The sequence below is a fragment of the Elgaria multicarinata genome, chromosome 2 (assembly GCF_023053635.1).
Source record: "Elgaria multicarinata webbii isolate HBS135686 ecotype San Diego chromosome 2, rElgMul1.1.pri, whole genome shotgun sequence".
In the NCBI taxonomy this organism is placed as follows: domain Eukaryota; kingdom Metazoa; phylum Chordata; class Lepidosauria; order Squamata; family Anguidae; genus Elgaria; species Elgaria multicarinata.
Window position 1 is genome coordinate 22,275,665 of NC_086172.1, and position 23,016 is coordinate 22,298,680.

Consider the following 23,016-nt stretch of genomic DNA (forward strand, 5'->3'; position numbering starts at 1 on the left):
AAGAACTACAAGAGTGGTAGGTCTTGAGATAACATGTCATATATGTTCTGTACCTAGCCTGAGCGGATGGGAAGGGCAGAGGAAATAAGGAAAGGGTTGTACATTTAAACAGGCTTGAGCACTCGGTGAGAAGTGAGGGGCAAACGAGAGAGATGAATTGGGTGGGAAGACCACAGGGGCCCAATACAGATGACCAACCGCTAAATGTAAGGGACCACAGACTTGCTCAATTGTATTGACAAAAGTACGGTGAGATTTTTTTCCCCCCTGCTATGGTTTCTACGGTTTACTAAAGGCTGGGGGTCATCAAGTGGTAAGGTTAAGGGCCCAAGCATTTGGGAAGCAGGGTGAAGAAGAGTAAACTTTACTGAGGCCCAGAGATCCAGGGACACTTTGCCCAGACTGCAGTCCCATTACCATGAGGGGAAACTGTAGCTATTCCTCCAATAGAATTTTAACTCCTAATGCAATTGGGGGAGGGGGGGAATTACATTATGTAGCACTGTTGATCATGCAGTGATCCAGCCATTGAACGAGGGTTGATACTGGGCAAGGATGATGATTTCAAACCTTCATTCAATTAGCTTTAAATATGGAGACATACCAGTTTTCTTAAACCCAACATCTGGTCTCCTACAAGAGCAACCTCGCCTTCCCATAAACCACTAAGAAAGCCACCCTGTTTCTTTGGCTTGCTACCACTTAGGCTGTTGCTGGTATCTTCCTGAAATGCAAAGCAAATATATACACCTTTTTTTCTGCAGGACACAAGCTGCCTGGTTCTAGTTTATGGCTTCCAGCTTCACTCCAAGCACTTGCTCCTGGTTCCTGATGGGCTTTAGTTATTTGCTTTCCTTCTTTTTCAGTGTATCTGTTCCTATCTAGGACTGTGGTATGACACCAGAATTGCAGCTGAGACTGATGTGAGAAGCATTTGATCCTGGGACAAAAGAAGCAAATAATATATTACTAATCAAATTTCATGCTGTTTTTTCTTTGGTATGAGGCAAATGCTTCTTTGGGATTGCTGCTGTTTCCTGTCAAAATAACAAGACATGTGGTCCAGATGCTGGCCATGAAACTGTCATAGCTAAGAGTTGCCATAATTTTACTGATCATTTTAGAATTTCTTCTTCCTGGCTAGACGAATGTAAAGCCTGCCTTAAAAATTAACGTCCGTCTTCGTTGCCTTACATTCTTTTAAGATGCATATAAAAATCCAAACGATTGTATCCCACAGAGGGGAAGGGTGTTCTGCACATGTTCAAAGGTACACTGTGTTGAACTGATAAGCAAAAGTGAAACCTGAGCAAATGGACATCAACTGCATTGATCTGCATTGCAGTTCTGAGTACAGCATTTTGGGTTTATCTGGCATGGAGTATGAATAAAAACAAATGTTGCAGGGTCCTGTATGAAGTTTTTGTCATCACTTGAGTGAGCTGCAAGAAATTATGTGAAATTGAAACTCGCTCAATGTTTTTGCCTTCACCTCTCCCCCCTCCTCAGTTTTCAAATCCCTTTATCCTTTATGTCTTGTGAGCTGTGATCACTTGACTGATGGATCAATTGGAGTTTGGCTTTGCTACACCTGCTGCAATTTTGTATAGGGTTTCCTCTTTGCATTGCTTTGCTTTTTAGTTTAGCAATCTCACTCTCTCTTCCCTTTTGAAACCCCTCTGAGTTGAGGATAAAAGGCTCTGGTGGCTGAACTATAAGAGATATCTCTGCCCATTCTCCCCTTCTGCTTGTGCCAGATTTCCACTTTATCTTGAGAGAAGCAGAGCCTAGCTTGCAATCAATAATGTTTAGTAAATGACTAACCGCACAGAAGCTTTTTCTGCCCTCTTTGGGCCCAGATGAGAGATGCTTATGTTAGCTTTGTGTATAATTAGGGATTTTCAACCAGAGATTAATTTGGCCCCATTTCATCTTCTCACCTGTCTTCAGTTACCGATGCTTGAACATGTGGTTTCTTCCAGATTTGGGCCATAAAGTAACCAGAGCTCATTGCGCCCTTGCTCTTGTTTAAAAAAAAAAAAAACCTTTTAGGATTCAAGACAAACTGTGAAACAAGTGATTGTTCTTGTGTATGCATGTCACTTTGAAGGCAATGCCTGTGAGTGATATTTAAAGGGCATATTTGAGGAGGTGCACATTACTTTTTAAACAGTTTTTGCTCTCCCTGATGCTTATAATAGCTTACTAAGGACTTGACAATGAAGGCTGTGTGTTTCTTTTTTCTGAGTTCTCTCTCCTAGGTTCCTTCTGCAGTGCTCACGTCTTCTTGGTTTGCTGAGCTGCATATTGAGCCTGTAGAATACTGTGTGCTTGATTTCAATTTGATGGCTTATATATCATGTTAGAAGACGGGGACCTGTGAACTGAAATTAGTGAGCCACTTTGGGCACAATCGTGTGGAAAAGCAGCATACAACAAAACAGATGCTGTTTCCCATTCACGGGACATCTTGTCTCTGAGCTCCTTGTATGGATTAAGTCTGCCATCCTTCAAAGAGGAGAATGTTCAAAAGGGTTATATGGCTCGGGTCCAGGTTATTTGAAAGAACGTATTCTCCCTTATGAGCCGGCCCGTGCTTTGAGATCTGGAGAAGCCCTTCTTTCAGTCCCACCATCTTCACAGGCGCGCTTGGTGGGAACATGGGAGAGGGCCTTCTTGGTGGCTGCTCCACTGCTCTGGAACTCTCTTCCTGGGGAAACTAGGCTGGCTCCCTCCTTGATGGGCTTTCGGAAGCAGGCTAAAACATTTTTGGTCCAGCAGGCCTTTGGAGAATAATCTGGCCCTACATCTATGTTAATGTCTTATAATTTTGTTGTGTATTTTAAACGTTTATGGTTTTGTTCCCCCCCCCCCAATGTATGTTTTAAACTTTGTAAGGCCGCCTTGAGGCCCAGCATTGGGCAAAAGGTGGGATACTACTACTACTACTAATAATAATAATAATAATAATAATAATATTATAGGGTTAGTTGCGACGGTGATGAGCATACTTGCAGACTTATTCAAGAGAAGGGGAGCAAAAATAAAATACTAGAGTGTCTCTTACTTTAGTACTACTGCATCTGTTTTCATCCAATAGAAGAAACTTCATTGCCTGCTATGAAACAATTTGCTTCAGTTGCAAAACCAAAAGCCAATAGCAAGTTTAATTTTAATCAGGATTGAAAATATATCCCCCCTCACACACACCCCATCTGCCCCTGGGTTGCTTCACGGGTGCATAATTTTTAAACCTAGAAACGGACCATCCAGAATATGGATTAGTTTAAAAATAAAGGTTAATATTTTAAAAATATCAGTCAGTTTTAAACAACTGAAATGGGAATAAAGACTTTCTGTAGTAAACTAGCCACTTCCAGACTCTGTTGAGCCCAAGTTTCACAGCTTCTATTTTACTAATTAATTTCAATTCAGTGGCTTCATGCTAGAGTCTCCCTTTTGAAATGTTTCTGTTTTAAAGGGTAACTCAGAATCCTTTGGCAGCCTTTAGGCCTGTTAAAGAATGTCTTGGTTTCCCCAATGGTTTTTTAGTGTGTCCATTTATGCTCTTGCATAGGGACTGACTCTTCTGGCCTGTGTAAATGGTAGAAGGACATGGATGGCATGTAGAAGATGGGGACATGAGCAAGCCCTTGGGTTCTATGGCTGATGTTGTTTGGCCCCATGTTAGTGTTGCTTGAGTAGATAGGGGGGCAGAGTTAACACCGCAGGGGCTAATTCCTGGGTTTGTCTCTCCACCTGGTTGCCGATTATTGCTAATGAGTAGTTCCTTCACATTCAGAATCTGCTGGCAAGCAAGAACTCATCTCCCAACAGACATCTGTGAGGGGGGGAAAGGGTTATTTTTCCAGGATTGGTTTAGGGTATGCTGGAAAGGTTTTAGCTGAGAGATATGGGTGTCAAGTGGTGTTTTCTCTGCTGGTCCTGCCATGTTGGTCTGTGTGGTAATAATATTCTGAAGGAGGGAACAATTTGTGATATAAATCCAGCAGGCATTTCGTCCCTATCCAAAACACTGTAGGAATGCAACTGTTTTATAGGGTTTTAGACAATGGACTGTGAGGTGTGCTATGGATGGTACCTTGAAGCATGTATGTATTTGTAGTGGTCAATGGATTTATAGTATACTATGGTGCTCATATGCCCATCATGTAGTTGCACAATAGTGTCTCAAACACAGACTTGCTCTGTAGATGGCTCCAGACTCTAGCTGATATTGTTGAAGTCCTGCTGTAATCCCTCAGGGGTTTCTTTCCTTTGGATATAAATGATGAAGGCACTTTTAGTATCTATCCATATGCGATGGAGGAGAAGTATGTTTCTTCTTCTAGTTAAAGAGTATTTTTTATTAATCTACACAGTAGATGTTGCTAGTCAGGAAATACAGGAAGATATGGTATTAATGGGAGCTAGTAAAACATGTATTTATTATTTATTTATTTAAAACATTTGTATCCCACCCTGTATCACTAGGATATAGCCTATGATGTATGGAAGTTGGGGCCAATCTACAAGTTTTGGGGGAGACTTGTGGTTGGATCTCCCAACCAACGCAGTACCACTATGCAGCATACTTGGGTGAATGCCTGGATCCTAGCAGAGCCCACTGCCACCACCACAACAGGTGATATGGCTCAGCAAGCAAAGGTCCGGGAACACATAACATACCTAAATTCACCAGGGCTACCAGTGGACATCAGCCCCACTCCTGACATATGTACATTGAGGGAAGGATTATTATTACTAAGATAGCAGTGCCAGTGCTGAGCACTGCTGCTAACCCACCAAAGCAGCTTGAGTAGGACCTCCCAAGATCTAGAGCTAAGGATGTACGTTTAAAAAAAAAAATCCGTTCTGTCTGTGTTTTGTGGATTGTCAGTCTTGTTCCATCATCTGCTCATGGATGGAATCAGATTTTTTTTCTTTTTTTACAGAATGTCATTCTGCCACTAATTCACCTTAATGCTAACGAGCATTAGCTAATGTGAATTCGCACAAATTCCCCCCAGAGGTGAAAAACCAGTCCACAGAATCCATGTTACTCAGAAAGAGCCAGTCCACTGCAGAATCTGTAGGTCAGATTCAGAGAAATACAAACTCATTTGAATCCATTGTGGATTCATTGTGGATTTTTTTTTTAATAAAATGGAACCACGGAGGGTACCACTTGCAATGAAGCTTTGGCACTGGGAAAGAAGTTTTTAAAATACTAGTTTCCTACTCAAATTCTCCTGCCTCAGTTACAGTGTTGTGTGTGAGAGACAGACAGACAGAGACAGAGAGACCTAGGCAAAGAGTTGATGGATAAAACACACCAGGGAGAAAGCATTAAACACTCCATCCCTCAGTGCCACTGTTCAGATCAAATTGGCAGCCCCCACCCCCACCCCCCGTAGCTGTATTTCATCAACAAAAGAAGACTGTTTGGCCTTCAGTATATAAAAAGGAAATCAATGAAATAATGGCCTTAGTTAAATGGCATTTTAAAATATTTTGTCCTCGATTGCACACACAATTGTATATTTAGTTGGCACATGCAATGATCACAATTAGTCATGCAAGCTGTCAGTTGGTGTATACATTGTCTCATGTGAGCAATATACCAATTTGTGTGTGAAATCAACATGAGAACCTGAAAATGAAACTCTCTAGTGTCAGATAGTCCTGCTTTATTGTAGCAATTGTTTAATAATGAAAATATCCACCCATATTCAAGGTATTAAAATAATTTGTTTCGTTGTTGTGAAACTTTTGTTCAGTACTGTGTGTGAGCTGCTGGTGAAATGCATGCTCAGGCTGTGGCTTTGCACTAAAGTCACTTCCCCAAAAATCAAAATTCTGCAACAAAAATCAAAATTCTGCAAGCTGAATAAATCATGCAAATTAAAGAGTATAAACATATACTTACTAAGCTTTCATAATGCTCCTTATGTTGGTGATGGACAAAGACCAAGAACTACAAAGATCAGTACTCTGGTTGAAGTCTGAGATTTCAGGTGCTAACATGTTGTCAACCTCATGAGGATTATAACTTCCTTTCTTTTTTTAAATGAGGACTGGTGAAAAATGTGTGCATTTGCAAATGGAAATACAGAAAGGACAGAGGTGTCTCGGGCAATGTGCTTTTGATTCCTCCATGGCTTTTTTGTCCTTGAGTATAGTGCTATGGGAGTATAGTGCTCCCCCCATTGATGGATCACCTTGATGCCCAGAGAAGGGCTGGATCAAGAGGAGTTGGGAGTGGAAACCCTTGTCCCTTGTTCATGGTACTCAAGCAACTTTGAGTGACTGTGATGTCAGTGGCAGCCATGCCTGTTGGCTTGTGGGATGTCGGTGGCGGCAGGGAATGGGCATGGCACTCCCATTTTTGCTCAGCACTAACATGCTACTTCCTTCTTCTCTGCAGGTGAGAAGCCTTACAAGTGTTCGTGGGAAGGATGTGAGTGGCGTTTTGCACGGAGTGATGAGCTCACGCGGCACTACAGGAAACACACAGGGGCAAAGCCCTTCAAGTGCAACCATTGTGACAGGTAACAGTTACTATTTATTCTCAATCTTTATCCTGTCTTTTTACTTGGGAATTGCCCTCAAGGTGACTTAGGTAAAAATCACTTAAAATAAAAATACAGTTTTTAGCTCTGATTTCTCTCCCCCCGCCCCCCGCCCCAAGAAAAATCAACTATGGTCATATGAAGGCATTGTAATGTTTCCTTGCAGCTGTAGACTTGCCTTGCAGCTATAGGAAACATATCAAGGTTGTTTCCACTTCCATGGACAGATGTCTAATGGGAAAGCCAGCCCTTGACTAGTAGACCAATGAGGTTTCAGGTTCAATCCCTGGCATTTCCAGCTGTAAACATATGGGAGTATTCCAACTGGGAAATATCTTTGCCCAAGACCTTTGAAAGCTGCTGCTAAACTAGACAGTCTTGGCATAGATGGGACCATTTGGTAAAAGGCAAGTTCATAATATTCATAGCTGACACGTTAGCAAAGTGTTCATTTTCTAATGCTTTTTTATAACAGATGTGAACATTTTATTATTATTTTCTAATAGGCAAGACTAGATAGGGCAGACACCTGTCCATAGTCCAGTAGACCTCAGTATACAGGGGAGTGTGTTCTGTGGTTGCTAGGCCATTCCACCTGCTTGCTCCCACCTTCAGGACAATACTCAGCTAGATGTGACATGTTGAGAAGAGCCCAAAATGACTTAGGCTGCAGCCCTAGGTGTGCATTTCTGGGAGTACATCCTATTGAATTCAGTAGGACTGACTTTGAAGTAGGCACGTATAGAATTGTGCTCTAAAACAAAGCATGACTGCCCTCATCATTCCTTTCTCAGCACCATTCTAAGCAGGAGGGTGGGTGGGGTCTGATGTTTACAGCAGAACACGTACACATACACACACACACAGAAACTGAACCATAAGAACTTCAGAAGACCTCTGCTGGATCAGACCAAGAGTCCATTTAGCCCATCACTCTGTTCACATAGTGGCCAACCAGCTATTGACCTACAAGCAGGACATGGTGCAACAGCACCCTCCTGCCCATGTTCCCCAGCAACTGGTGTATATAGGCATACTGCCTCTGATACTAGAGGTAGCATAGAGCCATCAGGACTAGCAGCCATTGATAGCCTTCTCCTCCAGGAATGTATCCAAGTATGTTCAGAGAAGGGCAACCAGGATGATCAGGGGTCTGGAAACAAAGCCCTATGAAGAGAGACTGAAAGAACTGGGCTTGTTTAGCCTGGAGAAGAGAAGATTGAGGGGAGCCATGATATCACTCTTCAAATACTTGAAAGGTTGTCACACAGAGGAGGACCAGGATCTCTTCTTGATCATCCCAGAGTGCAGGACACAGAATAATAGGCTCAAGTTACAGGAAGCCAGATTCCAACTGGACATCAGGAAAAACGTCCTGACTGTTAGAGCAGTACGACAATGAAACCAGTTAGGGAGGTCGTGGGCTCTCCCACACTAGAGGCATTCAAGAGGCAGCTGGACAACCATCTGTCAGGGATGCTTTAGGGTGGATTACTGCATTGAGCAGGGGGTTGGACTTGATGGCCTTATAGGCCCCTTCCAACTCTACTGTTCTATGATTCTATGAACCCCCACCCCTTTCAGTTTGCCCTTCTGCCACCATTGTTATTTCAGGTACTTTTCTTCCCCGCTCTGCTCCACCTTTGTATATGCATAAGCAGACCTGTAAAGAACAAGCATCCCCCCATCATATCTAGCATATCCCTGAGAAAAATGACACAAGAGGGAAAGTTCAGAGTGGCCAGAAAAGAAGCTAAGCCTCAAAACAGTGTTGATAGATAGGAAATGTTTCGATCAGATACGTAATATGCCCAGTGTGTTTCGGTTTACATGTTCCTCGGGAGCACTGGGAAAAATAACAGGCTATATTCCAAAATGTTAGATATAGAAATGTTAATGAACTTGAATTATATATAGCATCCACCATCACAAAAATGAAAGCATGAATAAAAACAAAACTGGTTACAAATTGTAGTCAACGTTAACTAAAAAATATTGCAATGAAGAACATAAACCTTGCCCTTAATTAAATTGCAAAACACCCACATCTAATATATAGTGCAAAACTCCACGTAAACAATAATGCACAATAGAAAACACAAGGGAACTATTCCTAGGAACAGGAATGCTGTGGTTATAAACCTCTCTATACACAGCCTAAAAGGGAATGCAAATGATAACTCAGTTATTATCTATTTAGACTTCTTTGTAAGAACTTACTTGTGCTCTTGGGTTACTATTGAAATTTGTCGGTTAATATCTAGAATTCTAAATTGGAATACTTGGCTCAATATACTTTAAGACATCTGACTCTCATTGGTAAAATAAAATGTTGCATGAATAGGGCGGAACAAACTTCCCAATAATAAAATCAATAGCACTGCCATTGCCAGCAAACCACCTAATTGGCGATATTGACCCTGCCCAGTCTAAAGCCGAGATCCTGTTGAGGCAATAATCAAATAATATGGTTACATCTGGCTGTGCCATCTTTTAAAATCCTATTTATATTGTAACTTTGTAAGCAGCTTTTAGAAAATTAGCCGTCTTTTTAAAGCTGCCTCAAGAACTCTGCTCTAATAAGAAAATGCTTCTAATACAATCAAAGATCTATTTAGCTCCTGTGCACATTAGACCACCAAGACTCATGCATGGGGAAGGGTGCACTGGACATAAACAGAGACGCGCATTTTAATGGGAAAGAAAGCTGATCATTTTTCACAGCCTGTCTCTCTGAGGTCTTCATTCACCCCACCGAGTTTTTTCTCCCTCTGCTCTCTGCCGGCCGGCCTTTGCCTTTTATGTGTGGATATTAGACTCTGCTTTTGTTTGTTTAGAATGAGAAATAACATAAACTAAGAAAAGATCTCTGGAGTTTTGCCTCTTCTATGCATTCCTTTGGTTGACAAAGGAAGATTTGTCTCCTTTTATTTGGGGGCAGTGGGAGAATACTCAAACAATTGTTGTTCCATTGATGTTGGTAGAACTATATTCTTTCTAAACAGGGAATTGTCATCTTGGAGTGAAACCACTGCTTTCTTGTTGTCTTTATCTTTTAAGAAGAAGCCAGCCAAGTTTCTGACCTAGGGCCAGAGAGTTTTCAGTTCTATTATGAACCCTTTCCTTTGGTTCTTTGCGGTAATATTATTCAGTCCATTGAACGCAGTGGTGTCTGTATTTTGTAGCAGCTACTATCAAAAACACCATACAACCAGTTCTTCATGCCCAAGGCAGATCCTGGTTTGCATGTTTGGAATGATAGCGTTCCAGGACATGTAGCAAAACTACATTTGAAATTGAGGGATCATGATATGAGGGGGAGTGTCTGCTGTAAGTGCTTTGGGCTTGCCCAAAGTAGCTGTTTGGATAGCGGTCCTTTTGGATTTTGGTGGTGGAAGTACTTAGCCTGATGTGTGTGAGGGTTGGGGGGGGCTTACCTCTGATTTCCCTCCCCTCCACACACACACGTGCGCACCACTTTCCTGAACCATTCAGGCTATGCTGCAAGAGAACAGGAGAGGGGAGTTCTTTTAGCCCTGTGTCGTCAGCAGTTTTCCAAATGCTTTTGAGGGAATTTGGGGATTGTGCACAAGGTTACCTCTTTTTACCCTTTGGTTCCTTCACCCGCCTTGCCTTCTGTCCTGCCCGAGGGTCTTCCTACAGTATTTGTGGTGAGTGATTAGAGTGATTAATAATAATAATAATAATAATAATAACAACAACAACAACAACAACAACAACAACAACCTGCCTCTCCATCATGATCGAGGCGGGGAACAACAAGCATAAAATACATAAAATATTAATTAAACCACAATATACAGTGTTAAAACTTCCTAAAAACATCCTAAAAACATCCTAAAATTCCACTGGATAGGCCTGCCATAAGAGATCAGTCTTTATAGCTTTCTTAAATACTAAAAGACTGTTAAGTTGACAAATCTCCTCCGGCAGGCCATTCCACAGTCTGGGAGCAGCAGAGGAAAAGGTCCTCTGGGTAATACCTGTCAACCTAGTTTTGGCTGGCTGAAGGAAGTTCTTCTCAAGAGGACCTGAGTGCGCAGGGCAGATTGTACGGGAAAAGGCGATCCCGCAGGTAGCCTGGACCCAAACCATGTAGGGCTTTAAAGGTGATAACCAACACTTTATACTTCGCCTGGAAACTAATCGGCAGCCAGTGAAGAGATTTTAAAACTGGTGTAATGTGTTCACCCCTAGGTGTACCCGTGACCAGCCTGGCTGCCATATTTTGAACTAGTTGAAGTTTCCGGGCTAGGCACACAGGTAGAGCGCATTGCAGAAGTCGAGCCTCGAAGTTACCAGCGCATGCACTACCATCTTTAGGTCTTCTGACTCCAGGAAGGTGCGAAAATCTCCACTCAGCCACAAACCTTTCTAGTGGGTCTACCTCTCTCCCTCTCTTTACTTAACCTACCTCATAGGGTTGTTGTAAGGATAAAATGGGAGTGGAGAACCATATATGGCATTCTGAGTAACTTAAAAGAATGGTGAGATAAAAATGTAATACATAAAACTGTAGTGCACACCAACAAACTGCGCAGATACTGATGTAACACACCTGACCTGACCCAGCCTCTGGGACAGCTAGTGCAAGGGAGCCTATAACTTAAGAGGTTTCCCCCCTAAGCACAGTAAGGGAGTACATCTTGATTGAACAGGCAGATGAAATAACACTTAACCAATCCCCAAAGACACAAGGAGGGTAGGTAGGTGCTGAGTGAAATCTTGCCATATGAACAATCACATTTCCCCCTGTCAAATATAGTCTGTTATATTTTTCCATGTTAGATGATCTGTGGGAATGAGAGTCCTACTGCTTATCCAAGAAATTTACTTTATTCAAATTGGCAGGATGATGTTTCTTTTTTATTTAATTGTGCCGGCTTTGATTGTAACATTTGCTTTCATTACTCTTCCTCTTCCTTCTCTATTCTCAGGAGCAGGCAACCATAATCTCTTTTAAACTCTCATTTGTGAGAGAAAGTAAGCCTGTGTGATTAACTGAATGAGGATTTCCCCCCATAACTTGACCACCTAGCTAATAAAAGTCCTGCTTCACTTTATACCTGCACGATGACTTGTGGTGATAGCTCTTGTTTTAACCTCTTCCTCTCCATCCTGCATCGATCAGCAGAAGTTTGTTTATTTATTTATTTATTACATTTCTATACCGCCCAATAGCCGGAGCTCTCTGGGCGGTTCACCCAATTGTTGGGTGAAAGTAGGGTCTGAAGCAGCATGGAGGGGCATTATGTGGTCATTTAGACTTTCGGTTTGAACTGCTAGCCTTCCCTGCTCTCTGCTTTTTGAGATAAACTTGCCGTTCTTGATGGAAGAGCCCAGGGAGGAGTATTCCAGACCCAAAAGAGTTTACTGTGAAAGCCAAAAAGTGGATCTATTTAATCATGTTTGGTTTGCCTGTGCTAAACCTACCCAGCCATACAGGTGAACCACAGATAAAGCCTTCCCTAACCCGTGTCTTAGCTGGGGTAATGGGATTTATAGTCTAACAAATCTGGAGGGCCCAGGTTAGGAAAGGCTGCTATACAAGATTGTTGTGCAGTAAAATATGGATTTGAGTTCTTTGGATGAAAGGCAAAACGCAAAGGTTATGTTTATTATTTTTCATTCTATTTCTGCTAATCATGGCAAATGTGTGTGGGAAGGTGATGGATGGGTGTGCATCATCATTCTCTCCAGATTTCTTCAACATAGCAATTTGATGGCTACATGAGCTTGTTTGCCACGAATTGATCAATGAGATCAGATTTTAGTCATGCAAAATTATCAGTATACATTGTTAGTATGTTCCAAATAGTTGCCCTGATGTTGTGGAAGGGCCATTTCAGTTGTGGCATTCTGCTTGTAGAACTCTTTTCCCAGGGAGGCTCACCTGACACCTACATTAATATTTTGAATTGAACAGCAGCATAGAAATGCTTTAAATAAATATTTAGAACTTTTCTCCTAAAAGTTTCCTCCTCTTTCCCCCTCCATCCCAACAATTCATTGTTCCAACTGTGTTGCCTTACATCTCAGGTAGGCTTATTTTTGTAAGCTGGCAAAGTGTTGTCCTGCCTTTCAGCCTCCCCTTACGTAATTCAAATAGTGTGTGTGTGTGTGTGTGTGTGTGTGTGTGTGTGTGTGTGTGTTTTGGAAGCAGCAAGGGAGCACAGATGTCCCCAAGGGGAGCTGAAAGGCCATCTCTAGAGTGCCACATGTGCCATTTCAATAAACTGCCTATTAGTTTTCATTAGGTTTTTCTATTGAAATGTTCTGTCTGCCTGGGGGAGATCTTGCATATCATGTGAAATACAATTCCACCACCCATTCTAAACATCAAGGTGAGTGGAAGACCAAGCTTCCACCACTGGTCATTCTATAACAATGTCCTTTCTGTCTTTCCTTAGTTGTAATTAATGTTTTTCAGGTGGTTATCCATAATAAGTATGTGAGAGACAATCTGTCTGTCACTGCCATACATATATGTCTCAGAAATAGAACTAATAACTAGTGACAGTGAAACTTGAACGCGCCCCTACAACCTCAATGTAAGAGAGTTGAATTCTATTGAAATAGGATGAGTGGATGTCAGCATGTGTTCTTTGGGATTGCTAAAATGTATTAGTGTGTCAGTTGATTTCAACACTTTCGTTTTATTTGCTTTTCCTTAAATTTAAACAATGTAAGGAATACACACAGTAACTTTTAAAGAACTATTCCAATAAAAAATGCAATGTAAAATAATCCCTGCCTGCTCCCAGGATCCCATGTGTTATTTGCATGCACAGGGATGATTCCAGGATGATCCCAGGGGAAAAGGCAGGTGTAGAAACGGCCGATGTTACTGGGAACTGACACCTTGTGGAAAGAAACAGTGTGAACCTGCCCCCTTTGTTTTCTATATATGAATATTGGTTATGAGTGTGTGTGAGGTTGTTTTAGATGTATTTATACAAAGAGGTGTATTAATTCATATAAATAGCAAGTTTTTTATTTTAATATTTATATCAGTGGGAGAGGCTGGTAACAAATAAATAAAATTATTATTATTATTATCATCATCATCATCATCATCATCATCATCATCATCCTGTATCGAAGGCTCCCTTTTTTAGGAGTTTAGTTTAACTTTAAGCAAGCAATCCTTAATATTTGACTGCTATTACTAAAGTAACTCTCAGTTTCAGTGTCAATTTCATTAGTATGAAGAGGCACAAATCTCCCATTTTATGTGAGAGCCTGTGCGTTTTGCCGAGCAATTTGTATTAGAATTTGTAGTACCAAAATGCCAACTAGAACCTGTCTTCTTGGCAGTCATTCAAAATTGCTGTTTGCTGTGGCATCGCTAATAGCTAGACTGTGTTGCTTTGTCAGATTTTACAGACTGGAGGGTTTGCTGCACCAGGACTTATTTGGTATGCTGCTGCTAGTAGAAAATTCTAGCTACAGCGAGCCTTCTGAATTACAACATCTAGATCATAATAAAGCTTTGTTGTCTCCCACCAAAGAAGGCAATGCAGTGCCCCGTCTGTGAACATGAAAGTTATCCAGGGATCCAACTTACTGGTCCATTGGACCTCTGGTGTTTTACTATCTAAAATGTGGGAAGTCGGAGCTCAAGACTACATGAAGCCATGTTCTCTGGTCTGGAAGCCCTCTCCCCTGCCACAAACCATTTGATAGTGGGTGATGATACTTTTCAGGGAATAAATACTCCCTTCTTCCCTATGTCCCACATTCCAGAGCTAAGATTCAAAACCAGTTTCAGGGCTGATACCTCATTAATTCCTCTATTTTGCATTTCAGCTTCAATTAGATTCGCTATCAATTTCTTGTGTTTTTGTTTTTAGTCTATCATTTTGCAGCTACACATCTTTCTAAGAGAAATTCCAAATTCCATGTTCAGGATCTATGGTCCTTTATTAGGCAAGTTTTGGAGACCTCCAGATCACTTCACCAGGCAAAATATTACCAAACAAGCATGGGGGTTGGGGAGAAGGGAATGGGAGGCTGAACTGTTGGTCATGAAATCTTTCTAAGAGTTACACATGAGAGTATCTAAACATGTTCCCGGCTAGGTGCTGCAACTTCAGCCACATACGGAGTCATTGCAATGCTTCCACATGAGGCTCTTGAGAGTCTGTGTAGATATAACATTGGTGAATGGACTAGTATTCAGTCACTTAGATTTTGTATGGTTTTTTTTTTAAAAAAAATACAAATGGTGTATGTGTTCAATCTCAACATGGGTTCTTATCGTAGGGATCAGAATGCAGGAAGGAAAAGAGAGAGGAGGTAGGAAACATCAATGAGACCAACTTTTGATTTCTAAAAAGTTTGCCCTTTGCCCATAAATACAAGGTTTTTAAAATATTATGTCAAGCTCAAACTTAATCTTGAGTAGGTGGTATGGATAAAATGCTACTACATAAAATGTCACTAACTGAATCAGGAGCTGCTTTTCCATGGAAGGGACCGATTTTGTGGTTTCTTTCTGCCTGATTGTTGCCCTTCCTACTAGCTGAGCAATGACCAGGAGAAGGGCCTACACTGTTGCCCCAGCCTCCTGGAACCAGTATTCAGCCGGCCTTGCACCAACATGAGACCTTGTCGTTTGAAAGCAGTTCCCTAACCACCAGGCGAAGGTCATTTCCGCGGTAATCTCACTGGAGACAGCCCCATATGTAGTTTCAATCTATGGTATTGTCTCCCTCGCCATCACTTTAATTTTTTTCTCTCTAGCTATAAGGGCTGAAAGCTTTTTGTCTTTTGGAATATGGTAGGAATAACAACTGAAATTTCAAGCTAAATTCATCATCACTTATTATTTCTAGAGTGCTCAATATATACCAGGTGCTTTGCAAATTCTGCTGTTTTATGGTGCAGCTGTAAGCACAGAATTTTCTATCCTGTTGATGATCTTGTATGCAGTGAGGAATAAAGTCTGAACAATTGTACGTGGTTCAACCCTGATCTTATTTTCGTATTTATTTTTGCAGGTGTTTTTCAAGGTCTGATCACCTTGCCCTCCATATGAAGAGACACATCTAAATAACTGAGACCACTCAGTCAGACCTAAGCGTCATGGGGAGAAGGGCGGAACAGAATTGTCTGTCTCTTGCTGTCTTTCAGGAGAAGAGAACTTGATCACATATAAACCTCTGTACACAAAACATGCACTAAATGCTGTCATACACCCAACTATACTTAATTACATAATCTGTTCTCAATGCCTTGTCCATCTGGAAGGCAGAAGATATGCGAGAGGAAAGGGGATGCAGGAGAAGTCAGTAAGACACAAAGAGATGCTGATGACGATTCAGGACACTCGGATTTTTGTTCCCCGTTTATTGCCAATGGAAATCAAAGCAGATGGAAGAGGATTCCCTGCAGGTGAACAGCAGTGGGAGAAGTAACAAGCTTCTCAGTGCAACTTGATGAGGGTGGAGGAACGTGATTTTGGAGTTGCAAATTTGTAGCACTAACTTTTCTTTTTAAATAGATTTTGGAGGGAAAACTAATGACCTAGAAAAACCAAATCCCAGTTTGGTAGCCAAAATGTTAATATGTCTTGGTTCCTTTCTGTTTTCATTTTTGAGACTCCCTTACGTCCAGTGGTGCATCCAGACTCCTCAAGAACACTTTGATCTGCCCTGGTTCTGGCTCTTCATAGAACAGAGCTGTCAAGATCCATTTAAGTCAATACCAATGGCCTTAATTGGCAGCAGACTGTGCAGTGACACCTAGGACACACCTACCACCTTTCTTGCTTGAACCGGTGTACATTTCGTCAAGGATATATATTTTTGATTTGTTTTGTTTCTTCAATTTTGATATTTGGTTATTGCACACTCTGTGCACTAGGGGACTATGGAAACTGCTGGTGTGGTTTCACAGTGATTGGCCAGCGAAGTCCTTGAGTAACACCACAGTATATCTTTGGAGGCATCACCATATTGCCATAGTTCAGACTTCCTACTTAATCGCCTAATGAAAACTTGAAAGAAAGCTTGTTTGGAAGCTTTGAACCTTTTCTCTGTGTTCCTCAGAACTCATTTACACACCTGGATATATCTGTCTTGGATTCTACCACTCAGGCATGACTTCAGGTTTTCCTTCTGCACCAACGGTGGGCATCCTTGTTGCAACCCACAATGATTGGTTAGCAACTCTGGTCACTTATTCTTGCTAGCCCATTTTCTTGCTAGCTACCCAGTTAAATGTCTGGTAACTTATTTCTGTGTCTAGCACCTGCGAGAGATATATTTTGGGGCTGAGCAGATCTGTAGAAGTGTTGTTAGTGATCATCATGGATGGAAAAGTGAGAACCTATTTCAGACAAAATAAATCCCATACAACATTCTGCTGTAGAGTAAAGACCTACTTAGGTTCTCCTTTCCCATTTTTCAAGATGATATAATGTTCCCACTCTTCTAACATGTTACAGTTGAATGAAAGGGGTTGCCTCTTTGGTGAGTACCAGCTTCCCCCCAAATGATAAGTTTAAGCAAACCTTAAAAATAGATAATGCATGGGTCCACTTTGACCAACAGTTGTACCATTTAATGATCAATGGAGGCATCAGGCTCACCCTTGAATCTTGTAGATAATGTGGTTGTAGCTCAAAAGTGGATTAATTTCCCTGTACTTTATACACACGCACGCACGCACACACACATGCACACACAATACTCTCTCTATATATAGATGTCTATTTCTAGCTAGTTGGAGCTGGCACTGATTCCAAAGACTGCCTTTTCAAACTATCTCTCATGCAGGTGGAGAGTTAGTCATTGGGAATGGTTGTGTATAGTTAATAATGTGGGACCATCCCTGCAAGACATGCCAAGAAATGAAACAGCACGTGATTCTCCCTTGGTTGCTGCTCTTCCACTCACTAAACTAGCTCACTGCCCTCCTTTTGACTGTTTTTTGACTTGCTGACTGTTCAGTACTTTCCTAATTAATATTTAGGATGCAAAAACTTAAAGGATTCTTTTTTATATACAGAATATCTAAAATTGTATAATATAAGTACAGACACAGGGATTCTTAGCACTTAGCCTTTTTGGCTTTCTTTCCAACTTTGATTTCACCAAACTACCAAGTTTTTGGATCAGAGTTCCTGTGCACACTGTGACTGTCAGTGGCCATTTGTGTTGCAAATACAAGGTCTGGCCCTTAATAATGGGATGAGAAATGGACCAAAATCTAACCATCTCTACAAGGGCGATTAATGTTGGCATTTAAGAATAAGGGAGAGATCTAAGTTTTATTCCAAAGATGTATGGTTAACAATGATTTAGAAAAATATTGGAGCACTGTTTGCTGACAATCTTGTAGTTCTCTATATTTGTGTTTGCATATTTTCTATTCCACCCAGGGGTTCAATGGGCGTTTTGAGAACCCTGCACCTTGATATTTGAATATTGTATGACAGTTTTAGAATATCAGCTTAAGGAGATGACAGAACATCTAGACAGTGTGTTAATGGAAAAATCTATACTGTCCAAGAAATTCTTCTTGTAGCATCCTACATAATGTGCATTCATATTTGTCATGACAGTAGTCTTTGGGTAATATCCACAAATGTCATCACCTAAAATGTTGTTAAATCCTATTGCCTCTAGAATTTGTAGGGATCATCTACAAGAGTTGGTGACAAATTTAATATAAGCCTGTCTTTTAAATAATTAAAAGCAGGTAGGAGTGGGAAACTAGGGAAATGAAAAGGAACAATATTGATTTACCTCCTGTTGTCATTTGTGGTCTTGCTAACTTCTCTACTAAGTGCAGCAGAATGTAAAATCATCAATACCCTTTAAATGGCTAAAAAGCCTTATCCTAGGCAAGTCCTAGCAAGAATTCTGTTGTTTTGCATACACGACAGTACTGGGTTTGGGTTCCTATATTGTTCCTATATTGACCGTCTCTTAACGGTTTTCCAATATTAGTGGGGTGATTATGCACACTTACTTGCAAGTAAGACCAGTTAAAATAAACTGGACTTGCTCCAGGGTAAATCTGTAAAAGATCCACCTGCAGCCAGTGAGGTGGTGAGCCAAGAAGTAAGAAGCTACCCCTGCTCAGTAGTGGCTGAGGGAAAGAGGAACCTGATAGCTTTCATAGCAGGCATTGCATGGTGGTGGCAGTGGAGGAGAAGGTGTGAACCACTTTACCCGTTGCTCAATCTGCCATCCTAATTATAGTAAGAAGGGAGTCCCATGGAGGTTAATGGGAATTAACCTGCCAGTAAACATGCTTAGGATTGTTACTGGGAGATGCACAACCCCCCCCCCCCACATTTTGAGATTTTGGTTTAACCACCTACAACAAGGGTGGGGGATGTCTGGCCCTCCTGATGTTGTCGGGCTTCAACTCCCATCAGCCCTAGCCAGCATAGCCAATAGTGAGGGATGTTGGGAGTTGCAGTCCAACAACATCCTGCAGACTGCAAATTCCCCACCCCTAACCTGCAAAATGAAAACCATGCCTGATGGTGCCATAACGATAATGACCTGCGCTTTTTAAGATTTCCTTTTTCCTTTTACAAAACCCGAGGGAAGTGAAGAGAGAGTTGTAGATATTCCAAGAACTTAATTTCACCCCTTGTCCCTTCTCATCTTGGCTTTCGCTGTCCTGTACAAATTGGATTTTTGAAGGAGAGGATTTTCTTCATTTATGGCAAATACTGGCCAACTTCTTCAGCCCTGGAGGCCAGTCTTCATCCAGTGCTCCCAATAGGAGAAGAACTGGTAAAGTAAGAGGTGGCACCTAGTCTAACAAAGGAAGGTATAGGAGGGGGACACAGGAAAGGAGCCAGATGGGGCTGTGCATTCACTTGGGAATCCCTGCTGTTGGAGCACTGTATGAATCGCACTTGTATGGAGAGGTACAATGGCAAGGAGCAACCAGTGAGCCCTGTGGCTAGAGAGGCACTGTTCTTCTTACTCTAGAAGCAGAGGTATGTGCCAGTAGGCAAGTTTGCATCAGCTGACTGCACTATCCGTCCGTCGCACAGCATTCTCTGCGCCAGTAATTTCTTTGTCATTTGTGCTGTTCGTTTCTGATAGATCCCATGTTAAAATTGTCTCAAAAGAAAAATCTGACTCTTTTTTTTTTTTACGAGTCACATGGAGGAGGATGGGGGGCATTAAGGATCTTGCCTTTCCTTACTACGTTTGTTGAACCTGTCCAATCTCATTAGAAACTGCAAGATTTGACCCCAACACTCTTAACAACGTTCTTTTCCCCCTTTCTTTTCTCTCTTTCATTGGGATTAGAGCAATGGTTCAATTTTTCCAATAGCAATGGGATGGAAGGAGGACCATATCAAGAATGTATTACCTGTTATAATTTCAGAAACAGGTGGGTTTGTTGTTGTTGTTTTTTAAAAAATTGTGATGATCTTGGAGTCAGGAATTAAGATTGTCCTATTCATGTTTGTTAAATAAACATTTTGACATTTTTTTATTTTTTAAAAATGGCTATACTGCCAGAACACAGGTTCTGCACTCCCATGCTCTGTGCGCGCACATGTGCTCAAGCACCTAAACTAAACATATCCCCCATGCAGATGAAACTGAGTTCCATGTATATCTGGTGTAATAACCAACAGTGCCTATTCCTGTCTGGCTTAGTACCCTCACCAACAGCTACCAGTGGATTTTAGAAAGTGTAAGAATGCTTTTGTTGCCTGTGCTGGAATATATATTTTCCTGTATACAGTGAGTGAATAGACTGTAAAACTAGGGAGGAAAAATGGAATGCAGGAGTACCCTGAGAGTGAAATTACATGGTGACATTTTAGGCAGGGGATCCTTTATCTTTTGAGCTGCACTGTGCAAAAATCAGCTATCAACACGCAGTTCCCTGGAACATCAAATTTATTTTTATTTCTGTGTGACAGACTGTTACCTGGATAGATGAATCTGTATGGTGTACATGGTTTCAAGGTCCATCTGGAAAGACATTCCTGAGAATTTAAAGTTTTGACACTTCTGTCACTCAGGGCACAATCCTATGCATGTTTAGACAGGATGGCTGGCAGGGTGTTGTAGGACTTTTTCTGTCTAAATATGCATAGGATTGCACCCTTAGTGCTTTTGTTTAATATGTAGTTGTTAGCCATTACAGCCTATGGACAAGACAAACGGTTCGCTGGAAGGCAGTTGACCAGACCAGTTAATGCTCTTCTCCTTTGTAATAATCCAGTGTGCCGTTTATCTGTTTCTCATACTTTTTCCAGTTCTGTGCCTGCCAAATTGTAAGACTGGTTTTAAACAATGTGCTACTTAGACCTAGCTTCAAGATAGAGTTGCATGAGTTTGGGGGATTTTTTTAAAAAACCACAGAATTAGAACAGAGCAGCTTTGCACCAATTTGGCTAACAAAAGTAAGCAGCACTTAAATTATCCCAACATATGTCATCAGCAAGGGAAGTCTCTAACTAGAAATGGAAAATAATTTTTCAGAAATTTGAAGGTGGTATAATAGGGGCACCATAACCTATTGAGTATATACCCCTTTCATTTTCTCCCAAATGTTGGCACTGTTTAAACAGGGTATTTATAGTTTTTGTTTTGATGCTTTTGGTTTTTGAAACACTACAGAACCCCGCGCACTTTGTTTGACCAGAGACTGGGTGACTCGAGCCGTCTTGCACCCTGAAATAATGTCTGAAGTAGTCACAGGGTCATGTTGCATAGCCCCACTCCATATCACTGATATTTGTGTGCTCCCCATGCTTGTGCTTTCAGTGGGCATGAGGAGGAATTCTATCTGTGTACAGTTCTTCTGGGATTCACTCTTACATGGAAGAGTTCTTTGTGCATGTGTCTGTATGCAGAGGGCACCCAAGGAACAAGGCTATGTAGCATGCCCTCCAACCCCCTCATGCATTCTTTCCTATGCACCAGGGACTTTGAATGAACCCTCTAGTAGGACAGATAAAGTGTGTGTGAACACACAATGGGAAACTTCATCTTTCAGTTCTGGGGAGGGGGATCTCTCCAGCCTGAATAATGCCTAATGCCAGAGACAGACTCTGCCCCATAAGGTGCTTAAGCATGGTCATACCTTCAAGGATTCATAAGAATATCCGCTCACTACTGGGCAAAAGTTTAAAGATGGAGAACAGATTTTTACATGTCTGAAAATCAGTTCCTGGCACTGGGGAGTTAAGTGCCCGTTACAACTGACCAAGCAGTTGACTTATTTATTGTATAGTCAGTTGTTTTCAGCCTGCAATGAAGTATCAGGGAAAAGGCACTCCCCTTATCACAATCTTAAAACGTCAAGTGTTTGAAATGAACCCATCAGATTACTGATGGAATTAGAATGGGAAGATTTTACCCCCTATTAAGAGCCAAACCCAAACCCCCTCCAAAGTTTGGACCTGTCTTATAGGGAGATAATCACCGCCTCTCCCTACAAGTTCCTTCCTTCCTTCAAAAGCAAGCTTACCCTGGCAGAGAGGTGTCACTGCAGAGAAGAGAGACCCAATGCATTGAATGAGGGGGCATAGGAAATCATAATCCCCATGTACCTTGACAGGAAATAGGGCTGGAGAGCATAACACAAGAGCACCCAGAAATTCAGGGTAAGATGTCCCATGCTGTCCTTTGTGCAGCAGCCTCTTCCCACCAACTGTTCTTACTGCCAGTTCCAGCCTTCCTACAGTTATGTTTGCTTGGAAACGAGGTGGGAACAAGTAGAGAGGGCTTCAAGGTTCACTTACTATTCCTAAACTTTCTTTAAAAATAAAACTAAAATCTCCGGTTTTGTCCCAAGACTTTTCCAAGAAGGCTCAGAAAAACTAAATTAATTACAGTGTGAGTTGTAGGGGGAGTTACGCACCATGTGTTGTAATGCTTCTGAAACGGTGAGATAGCCAGGACTAATTTTCAGTTGTGTTCGTTGGCTATGAACATCCACCAAAATGTTTATTCGATTGGACAAATGAAGAGGAACTTATTTAAGAACCAGTATGAGCAGGTGGTTTGCTCAGATCCCCATGTGCTGGCAAAGGGCAAGTGATTAGATTTTGTAATTTGTGCAACTAAATTCAGGATAACCATCCCACACATTTTGCACTCACAAAATGCACGAATCCAAAGATCTCAAAGCTTCCCCACCCTGTATTTTTCCTGCCATACAGATCATAGGCAGTAAGAAAGAAGGGGGGGGTTTCCAAACATTAATTATTCTTCCTCCTTAACACAAAGGGGGTTTCATGAATACAGTAGTAGGTGCGCAATCTCCTGCTGCAAGGATTGATGTTCAATCAGGGCCAGAATTGTGTGTACAACTAAGTCTACTAGAAGCAGGGTTCCCTCCCCGCCTGCCCCCGAGTACGTTTTTTTTTTTTACTTGCAGTGAGTGTGTTATAAATATATAATCTGATTCCAGATGTGAATAA

At 41.5% G+C, this 23,016-nt stretch overlaps 1 protein-coding gene across 1 annotated transcript in view; it reads left to right on the plus strand.

Moving 5' to 3' along the window:
* KLF7 (KLF transcription factor 7) overlaps window positions 1-19,311 on the plus strand; it is a 74,930-nt gene extending 55,619 nt beyond the window's left edge. The window contains exons 3-4 of the mRNA XM_063116118.1: window positions 6,428-6,551; window positions 15,596-19,311. Of these exons, the coding sequence (XP_062972188.1) occupies window positions 6,428-6,551; window positions 15,596-15,647 (176 nt within the window). The 3' untranslated portion in view covers window positions 15,648-19,311. The remainder of the gene's footprint in view (window positions 1-6,427; window positions 6,552-15,595) is intronic.
* Window positions 19,312-23,016: the final 3,705 nt, after the last annotated feature.